Raw genomic sequence first — 10,391 nt, 5'->3', positions numbered from 1 at the left:
CACTTACCAGGGCTTTGTTATGGGACTGTGGTTGGAAGCACGGGGGGATACACTGGCCTTCATGTCCATCTGTGCTTTGCTCCATCTGGCCTGGGGGACAACACACACTCACCTGGGGGCTTCCAGAGTACTCCTGAGGGAGATCCTCTACTCTGCAATACCTGTAGAGAAAATAAGACATCGCCAATGCATGCACCCACTCTCGGTACAGAAACAGTGTTTAGTTTTGCAGATAAAGTTATGCTCCACAGTGCAAATGGATTTTCTCTCTTCCTTTTTTCAAGAATTTAACTGGTTTTGTATTGAACTGATGTGAAATTACATGAGCTTGAATAATGTGAATAATGCATGAGATTTAAGACAAACACATGAAAGGAGCTTATGTTTCATGTCAAACAATTCTTTATTTTTTATGGTACAAATTAAAAGTGACAGATCTGAAGCTGTTAAGAAATACACAAAGTGCAGCTTTACTGACCATACAGATATTGCTCTAGATTAAGTACAGTTTTTGTCAGTTTTTTTATTTTTTTCATGTTAAGCAACCTGTGCAGATAAATCAGCTTTGGTTTCAAAGTCAGAGTAGTAAGGAGCTTTTAAATATCCACTTTGTTTTCTTGGTCACAAGTCCACCATATCCACTCCTTTTTTATTTATTCATATTTTTTAACAACACAATACAGTCCATTTTGTACTGCCATCTTTCCCCCTGCATGCTCCATGCATGGAAAAACAGATCTCTTTGCAGTGCTTCATAAGTGACCCTGGTGACCATTCTGTAGATTATAGCACATAGGACAAAAATAATAATAATAGTAATAATAATAATTAATAATAATAATAATAATAGTAATAATATCACTTTTTAACGATAAATAAACAAATGTGCCCCACATAGTCTCAAGTTGGAAACAAGCAAACCACGTGACATAAAGCTCATTACAAAATGTTTTCCAAACAGATTTTACAGTCAAACATTGACATGGAAATCAATTTCCTCTCTTATCTTCTTATTTGAATGTTTGTCAATAACTGGGTACAAGTAGAGTGCTGAGGTAAAACACTGATGAACAGTTTTATTTTTGTATTTTTTTAATAGTAACAGTTTAGTATTGCGAGATTGTCAGCAACATTTAGCCATATCTATACAATGTGCATATACCTACATACATTGAGCTTTGGTCCAGCATTGAGAAGACGAGCAAAGGCATTTTACATACTTCTTTTTGGTTATAGCTTGAGTTCTTTGATACGCCTCTACTTGTTCCTTCCTAGCTCCTTTTTGCTTCCTTGTTCTCCCTCTTTTTTTCTTTTTTTTCTTTTTTTTTTTTTCTTTTTTTTTTTCCAGTAATAATGTAAAGAAATTGGAACCCTTTGAATTAATTTGATTTCTTCAACTGTCCAAAATAGTTTTTTAGTGAAAAACATAAAAAGACAGAACAGTTAGTGAACCCCTTGGTTCATTATTCAAATAATATTTTATATATTTTTTTTTTTTTTAAATCAATTATCAACAAATTGGAAAACCATTAAACCTTCACATATGACCGAAGAGACTTTTGTTTCATTTGCTGGTAGCAATCTATCTTTTAGTCACATGCAAAATTAAAAGGTATTCAAATGTTATCAATACATGAAAATTGTTTACAAATGGGAACCAGAAATGTTGCCAGTAACAAAATAAAACCAAATATTTATGCCCCCCCCAAAGATGTACTACTCACACATAATTTATCTTCCTAAGAATCTGTTCAGGCACCATTTATGCCTCATAGCAAAGATTTGTGTATAAAAAAATTAATATGAGAAGCATTACAACACTTTATAAATAATTTACAAAACATAATACAAAATTAGAAAACTGTAAAAAAAACCACTGCACTTGACTGGTTTTAAGACTGTGGGATGAACATTATTTTTTCTTCCATGCTGGCAATTTATATTCATTTTGCATTTTCACTGTCCTAGTTATATCCTTCTGATATGTACTTGGAACAGAAAAGAGCTTATATAACTGCTGCCAGCATATTTTTAAACATTTAGTATCTTTCATACAGTGTTTAGTTAACTTTTCTTCTTGGGGGATTTTTCTTCACAGAATTTAGAGCAGTCCCTGGGAGAACTGGAAATTTAGTTTTTAGGCAAAGAATGGTTGATGGTTTTGTTCCCAGGCTGTTAATGGTGGGGATGGAGTGGGGGAAGATATGGCCTTAAGGATGACTGAACGTGTAATTGTGTATGTGGCATTAATGACTGGGCAATTAGGAGTGTTCTGGAGACATGGGTAGGATTTCAGGAATGACTGCTTCCAAATATGATTTGTTCATCCTTGCTTTCCTGTTGGCTTCTGGAAGGTGGTCTGATCGTTACGTACACTGAACTGTGGCCACAACTTTAGGGCTGTTCGTTATATACAACATAGATATATTTGTGGATATAGGTATCTCTGGAGAGAGAGGGTAAAAAGAAAACCCAGAGGGGCAGATGTTACTGTGAGACTCTCTATTTCACATGCTCAACTTGGATAAAACATCTTTTTGTGCCTCACAATTTGCCTGTGGTTACTGAGGCATTTGTTCCCATCAGCAGTTATTTATATATCAACAGCAGAAAAAGAGTCAATAACAATTGTCACTCTCATGCTCATAAAGGAATACTGAAAATATCCTTAAACATACCCTGCTGAAGCTTTAAGTCTAAAATGCATTTGCTGGACATGAGCCCATCCTGGAGTACTGGATCCTCAGTGTGCTCCAACACTGACCTTTGAGAGTGCTCACATTTAGAAGCAGCTTCTGGCCCAGATGATGGTCTCTGAAATCTTAAAGCTCCACTAATCGTGCAATAAATACCCCACTTTACAAGGCAAATCCCATTAATAAAATAGAGGGCCAGATTCAAAGCCTACTGAAATCAATGAAAGCCTGTTTCTTCACTAAGTTTTGGATATCTCCTGGAGTTCTTGAAAACTTTTTAATAAGAGAGGTGTTGTTTGAAGACTCCAGCACGTTAGGAACTTCCTTCCACATCTTAAGTAGATCACCAAAAATCCAGCACAACCATCCTTAGGTCAAGGCATGCAGTCAGGAGTTACACCAGCAGAATTTTACTCTACCATCTCTACAGTGAGCTGAACCAAATATCTGATGTTATCTTTTGGGAAGACCTGATCAAGATGCAGCTTCTACCCTAACAGTGGGCAGAATCCCAAAGGCTTGAGCATAACTGAGCAGAAGATGAAGATTGCAGATGACCTTCACAGGTCAGCCCACACCCCATCAAGAACTTGCAACACCTTTCTTTCCCTCTGAGCCTTGGTATGCTTGTAGGTCCAATGACCATAGTATTTTAGCAGATGCTTGTCCAATCAGAATGGAAGCCACAGAGATATACTGTCTTTAAAGAAAAATCAGTTCACCTGAATCATATTGCAGGTGACCCACCTTATATAATCAAGGGATATTCTGTGGTTTTTCCTATGTCCCAGTTGCTTAGTCTAGACAGTGGCTGCAGCAAACACCTGCAGAAGCACATCCTCCTACTGAAGAAGTCAACAAGGCAAGCATCAATATGGCATAAAAAAAGCCAGAAGGAACAGAGCACTACCATCAAAATTGTCCATAGTGATGTAATGATCAAAACATCCTCATAACGTCTCAGCCTGTCCATAGTGATGTGATGATCAAAACAACCTCATAACTTCTCAGCCTGTCCATTTGTTTTCATCAAAACCTCAAGAAATTTCTTTGGCTAGCAGACTTTGGAGAGAAATTGCTTCAAATGGAACCAAAATATAGATGCAGCACTGTACCAGGTGTGCAGTTTATATTTATACTACAAAATGAATTTTGGTAACCTCGCCAGGCCAAAGGACAGAGAAATCTCAAGCTACACATTTGACAAAAAGCACAATGTTCAGTGTGGGCTTGACAGTCCATCAGACATAATCCTAATCCTTCTTTGTTCTCTATTGTATTTCATCATATCAACATAAAATATTTCACCTTTCTTTTTAAAATTCTTTAAACAGTACTGGGTTTGGGGGGGTTGGGGAAGGGGTGGAGAATGAGCTGGAAGGGAGGATGCAGCAAATAGAATCAGAAAAAAAACCAGAAAAAGAAATGCAACCAAGACTTACACGCTTAGAAGAGAAATAACAAACCCCACAAATCACAATAAAAAGTAATTATTTTTGGCACCCAAACGCCAAGAGATTGCAAAACTGTTAAAGAAAAGAAAAGAAAATGAGGTGACAACTACGGAATGACTTTGTACACACCTGCAGGGGGTGAAAACAAGGATGAGAGAAATTAATCCTGTTGTTTTCCTCTTTGCAAAATACAAATGTAAAAATTTGTAACACAATTTTACACTCATAAAAGAGTAGACTAACAATCTAGTTTGCAATGCCATGTTTCTGACTTTGGTTAATAGTTTTCATAGTGAATCAGCACTTGATACCTGAAAGGCTACAATCACTCCTCCAGGTGGCAGGCTTGTATTCTCTTTTAAACAGATAAAAGTTTTTTTCTTTTTTCCTTTCTTTTTTTTGTTTGTTTTTTTTTTCCTTAAAATGTGTTCATATTTTCATAATATACAGAAAAAATTAAGCCGTTATTTGGTTTACTTGAAGTCCATTTAAAAAAACTGGCTTTTTCGGGTTTTTTGGGAACTAATTCTACCGCACACACACTAAGTGTTGTGTATTTTTTTTTGTTTTTGGTTTTTTTTTTGGTTTTTTTTTTGTTTTTTTTTTAAATAGGAAAACCCACGGACAATTATAAACTGTTCTGTCCTTCTTGTAGTTTTCTCAGTCTTTTACTTACAAGGGTGATGAATAGTTATTTTCACAGAGTTCATATGGACGCGTTTCAGTTGGTGTGGGGTTTTTTCCTGTGTGATTTGGTTTGGTTTGGTTTTGTTTTGTTTTTAGGAGTTTTCTTCCAGAGAGTCTGTTAAAGGCTCCATAGGAACTGCCGTCGCGGGCTCGTGTTGTTTCAAACGTTTAATTGTGTTCTTCAGTGCTTGCCTCTTATTGCAGAACCAAACTCTAACTACTTCCCGGTCATAGTTCAGTTTCTCTGCAATCTCTGTCATTTCTTGCCCAGAGGGATGCGTGTTCTTCTCAAAGTGGGCATTCAAGATTTCAAGGGCTTGTGGCGTGAACGAGGTACGCCTCTTGCGCTTTTTGGATGGTTCGCTCCCAATAAACTCGGTAAGGTTCTGCATCCCTGCTCGATGGCGGGCCTCAGCCTCAGCCATCCACCGCTCAAGCACCGGCTTTATCTTCTGGGCACTTTTAGGGGTGATGTCCAGCTTTTCAAACCTGGCAGGATACAAAAGGCCAGGGTTCAGTTTGGCTGTCAGACTGCTAGCTATAGTGTTCTCTTGGGCTTCCTGTGGTAGGAAAAAGTGGCTTCTCAGGATGGTGTGTCTGAGGGAAAATTGAGAAAGAAGAGTCTTACACTGATGCTCTGCCAGGGTGGGACTTCCTGCCTGCCTGACTAATTGACTGGCAGAGATAATTTACAATAGATTATGAAAACTGTCAAATAGGTATATCTATAAGTATATCTATACATAGATATAGATATATATATATTTATATATAGCTAGATATTTAAGCTAACACAAAATGAGCACTACAACAAAATTCTAAGTACACTAAATAATACAGGTTAAGAATCGCATTTTCATATTTCTGATGATCTTCAAAACCCTTGAGACTAAGTCTAATTACAGGAAATGATATCAAGGCAATTGCTTTTATCATCTTGTCTTTGTGCTTAATCCTTTTGTTATCCCTCCCAATCCAAACACCACAGCTTTAATAATAAAAACCAATGGCAAACACTAGTCTCTGAATATCAGGTTTCCTTTCCATTTTTCAGCAATCTTCACTGTTTGTAAGTTAATGCTATATCACTTTTCTGGGTTGGAAAAAAAATTCCCATAGCCACAGCGGTGTTCAGCTGAAACAGCTGGACACTTTGCAATTATCTTGCTGTCCCCACAATGTGCAAAGACAGACTCGTGTTTTCCAGATGAAAACCAGCATAACAGTCTACTAATATGCTGTGGCACCAAGCTGAGTTTATTGTGGTATTTCTGTAAACTGTACCAGAATATCATTTCCTGTAAATGAGGTCTTCTATATATCATTTTGCCATCAAAAATCTTTTGCCAAACCAGATTTTACAAGTATTATAAAACATCTGGAAAAGCAGCCACACAAAGCTTTAATAGTTTCAAAAACAAGCAGAAGAGCTGAGTTCATGTTTCAAGTTTTATAAGTAATTGTTTTTTTCATTTACTGAGTTCATCCTGTTTTGCTACACATTAAAAAATCTTAACCCAAATCTCTGGTGCCACCCATTTGTATTTTCCCACTTTGCTCTGTCCACTCTGCATGTTGTGGTAGTTAATGCTGCAGAAAGGCAACAATTATTGGATGTCGCTGCTATGCTCTCCAGCCCAGGTGCTGCTGAAGCACCACCACCACCACTAATCGCAGAGTGCTCTGGAGATGAGACCGACTGAATCAATGCCTTTATGCAAAGAAACGTGGTGACCGTAGCTGGCCATTTTTAGTGTCTCTATTCAGCATGTGGAGGCAGCAAAAAATATTCCAGCAAGAAACAAAGCACTTCTCACAAACAAAGAATAAGACAAAGAATAATTTCAGATAATAATACTCCAAAGAATTTGTAACTGGTGCCTGACATCTTAACGTGGTATTGACTGCAAGGTGTCATTCCTTGGTGTCCAGTGATATTTCAGACTGAAGGATATGTTTTAGAACGTATTGTGTCAAGTTAAAGAAAATACTGCTATTTGCATGCAGAACATATCAAGGTGGTATATTGCTCATATGACCTGCACAGGCCATCAGGAGATTCTACATTTGTCTTCAAGTTGGTTGCTCAAATTGCTTGCCTTACTGCCCCTTCCATTGACCTGGAGTTCATGCTGAAATTTGTTACAATTAAAAGAAAGTTAAATCTACTATTTCTGAGGAACACATGCTGCCACTGAAGCAGCTTGTCTTGGTGCTTAACAAAACATGCACAGTCATAGCATGTAATTACAGCCCAAAATGGTGTCTGTCTGAGGCGGGCAAAGAAAACTAAAAAAACTGTAACCTTGCAAGTATTTGGGACCAGCTCTTGCACCCAATCTCATGTTCTGAGCAACTTGCCCCTCCAAGGAGCCCTCTGTAAAAGGTCTCACCATCCCCAGCGCTTTCTCAAAGTGTGAGGAAGATGGAGGAAATGAGAAGACAGCAAATGAGACAAAAGTAAAGGAAACTGCAAAGTGTCCCTTTAAAGTATAGTATGATAAACAGTAACTTAAGGCTACAAAAAATTGTCAGTTGCTAAAAACTCCACCCATTTTAGGCATTCTTTACCAACTGACCACAAAGAAATTAAAAAAAAATACAAAATCAAAATTAATCCTTAGCAATAGGGAGCAATAGCATTCATATCGTTGGCATTGCTTGTTAGTGTTGTTACTGCAGGACATGTTTGGTATAACGACATACAAGTCTTGAAACAAATTTCCCAGCAGTAGTATCCTTGTATAGACTGAATAAAGGTTATTTTCTACAGGGAGGTATCTTATAAGAAAAAAACAGTAGGGGAGACCATAGAAGTGAGAGGATCCTATGGAGCTTTTTGTATTTAACAACAATCAATGGGTTTTATGGAAAATCATTGAGCAAAATGTGAGCTGCAAGCACACTACCCCATACTGATGTTATTTATAACCTTAGTCTTTAACTGCAGGAAAAGTACACTTCCGTTCTATGGGGAATACATTAAAAGTATAAAGAGCAGATAAAAAGACAGAGCATTTCATGGATCACCAAAAACAAAATCCACTTAAATGAGCTTAGAGCTGGTTTCTTGGCTTTCACTGATGGAGAAGGACTATAAGGCATTGCCCAAGAGGAATAAGCTGTTACCTAAGTGTGTTTGTTACCTCATGCATAAACATGGGATGACTGTAACACACATACATGCATATAAGGTGTTTGCTTATACTTTAACTCTGTCAAGACTGTAATATTATTTCTTATGATTAGGACAGAGTGCTGCTGCTTTGCACACATGGATTTGCCAGTTTTTTTCAGTAAATATTTGGGTGATAAAAGATGAATAGCTGCTGGTTTGCAAGATAGCAGGAAGGCTATTTTTTTCCCTTCTGTGTTGCCTAGGTAAATCATCATTAACATCCTCTATGTGAAGTGCTAACCACAGTAATACAGGTTTTAACTTAGCAGGGATGCAGCCATGAAATACTTGTTCAGTAACCCTATCTGTAGAAAATGGCACAGTATGAAGAGGGTCAGCTGGTGCTCATCCAGTATGGGATTTTGCACTCATCTATGGAATTAAGCCTCTATGCTAGGAACATTGTTTCTCACTTGTTTAAAAAAGGAGGGGAAAAAAAAGAGACCAAAATCACTCTAAATATACACAATAAAAACAATTTATATGTTAGGTAACAACATTATTGGCTAATTTAAACATCAGTTTAAATAATATACTCTAAAGTCATGAGACTCAAACACAAGCATGCTCATCACAACAAACTGGATCATTATGAAGAACAAAGAGAGAAGAGGAGAGTTTATGATGTAACTTGTTACCTGCAGATGGCAGACTGGCTATAGGCTGGGCCTTCGGTGGCGCTTAGGGCTTGGCCAACTTGAGTCTGTGTCAGGCCAAGGGACAGGCGTCGGATTTTAAAAGCTTTGGCAAATTCTCGTATTTCTTCCAGATTTACCCCATCCACCTCCCCAGAGGCTGTCTGAGGATCTGTTGAGATATTTTTTAAACATGTCAGTTCTTTGCATCACGTATCGGTGGGACAGGCTGTTTTCAGTGTCAAGGCTTTCAAGTTCAATTTTTTTAATACTGATCCCTTTCTCTTCTTCCCCAAACAGAAACAGACTGGCCTTGTCAGGTGTGTTATGAAGCATGTTCAGAATGCTAAGATCCTGACTGGGCTGCAGGTGCTGGTGGAAGATTTTCAAAGATATGCTGTTGCTGAACTCCTGAAAAAGGCCAGCTCACCTCAGAGGGAGGGTGTGACTGGGCTCCTCACTGCCATTTATGCCTTGCAAAGTCTTCTCTGGGTTGAGAAGTCTTGTTCCCTGTTTTCCCTTCTTATCACGCAGCGAAAGAAGGTTGGTGTTACTATATTTATATCCAGCCTGTGGGGAGGGCTATATATATGTATGAGCTGCTTGGATTTTTAGCTTGAAATCAAGTCTTTCTGCTTTATCTAAAGGTAATGCCAAATAAGGAGATTCACAACTATTTCTTCCCTTTTACACAATACCCAATTTAAACTGACACATGAATGTCCAAAATAACCCAGCAAATGAACAGGCCTAAAAAAATTTCTGCCTTTAAAACCTCCTTAATTTAAAAATAATCTTTTAAAATATTCCCTTCTGAGAAGCAGCCTTTCAAGCTTTTTATTCTGCCTCCCATCAGGTCGATAATCAAGGAGCAACAACACTGATTTTGGATGGTAATGCTGCACAGTTATTTTACTTCTACATTAGCCCCTCAGAAGATAATGCTTATGATGCTGTGAGAATAAATTTGTCCTTCCTCTCTATAGCAGTTTACTGACACAGAAGCCTTTGTCCCTGAAAGGGCACATAATAAAGCATGTCTACCACAGAAAAGCTCCTTTGGAGCTGGATAACTTGGTCAATTTAGGACTTATCAAGGGAAATGACACAACAGCTGGAGAATGGAACTTTCCCCCCTCCCAAGCTACTGATCCCTGACTAAATGAAAGTGTTTGCCAAGTCAGAGACAGCATGGGACTGGGATGGTAGAAGATTTCAAAGTGTTGTGCAATCCTGCATGTAGTGAAGTCGTTCTCCCAGTGAGACATCTCTATTGTTCTTCACCTCATTCCTCAGACGCTGAGGTGAAAAGTTTGCAGCACAATAACCCCTCAATTTCTGTAAATGCAAGCAGTTGTCCAAGGACAATGCTAGACTACATTACAATTCTGAACCCTGTATTAGAATGGCTCCTGCTAGTATGGCTATAGTGAGGGCTTATCAGCATTACAGTAGCAAAGCTTTTATTTTCAGGGGTTTATAAGCCTGGTTTAAAATTTCCTTATCATGGAAATATCCTATGAAAAAATCTTTTTGTCCAATAATAGACAGAGGGAAAAGGGTTTTCTGATATATAAATTTAGCCTATATCTATCTGTTGCTTGAGTGTAAGAAACACACATGGCAGTAATATTTTTAAAATTTGTGTGTATGCAACCAGGGACCACATGAACTATGCACAGACAAACATGCACATAGGTTGAACCTTGTTTCAACAATACTTCACACTCAGAATCATCTC

The 10,391-nt window shown here is 37.9% G+C and overlaps 1 protein-coding gene across 2 annotated transcripts in view; it reads right to left on the bottom strand.

The window, feature by feature from the left end:
* Nucleotides 1–379: 379 nt before the first annotated feature.
* Nucleotides 380–10,391, bottom strand: part of POU6F2 (POU class 6 homeobox 2) — a 331,049-nt gene continuing 321,037 nt past the window's right edge. The window contains exons 9-10 of one of the 2 annotated variants that reach the window (XM_042044047.1): nt 8,654–8,822; nt 380–5,434 (exon numbers count right to left, since the gene is read on the bottom strand). In XM_042044047.1, coding sequence (XP_041899981.1) covers nt 4,930–5,434; nt 8,654–8,822 — 674 coding nt within the window. In that variant the 3' untranslated portion in view covers nt 380–4,929. The remainder of the gene's footprint in view (nt 5,435–8,653; nt 8,823–10,391) is intronic. The other variant, XM_042044048.1, reaches the window with a different exon arrangement.

Source organism: Corvus kubaryi, unplaced genomic scaffold (assembly GCF_017639235.1).
Source record: "Corvus kubaryi isolate FWS band 111438036 unplaced genomic scaffold, C.kubaryi_AGA036_p1.0 37398, whole genome shotgun sequence".
NCBI classification, from domain to species: Eukaryota; Metazoa; Chordata; class Aves; order Passeriformes; family Corvidae; genus Corvus; species Corvus kubaryi.
This window is presented reverse-complemented; position numbering and strand designations above follow the sequence as displayed.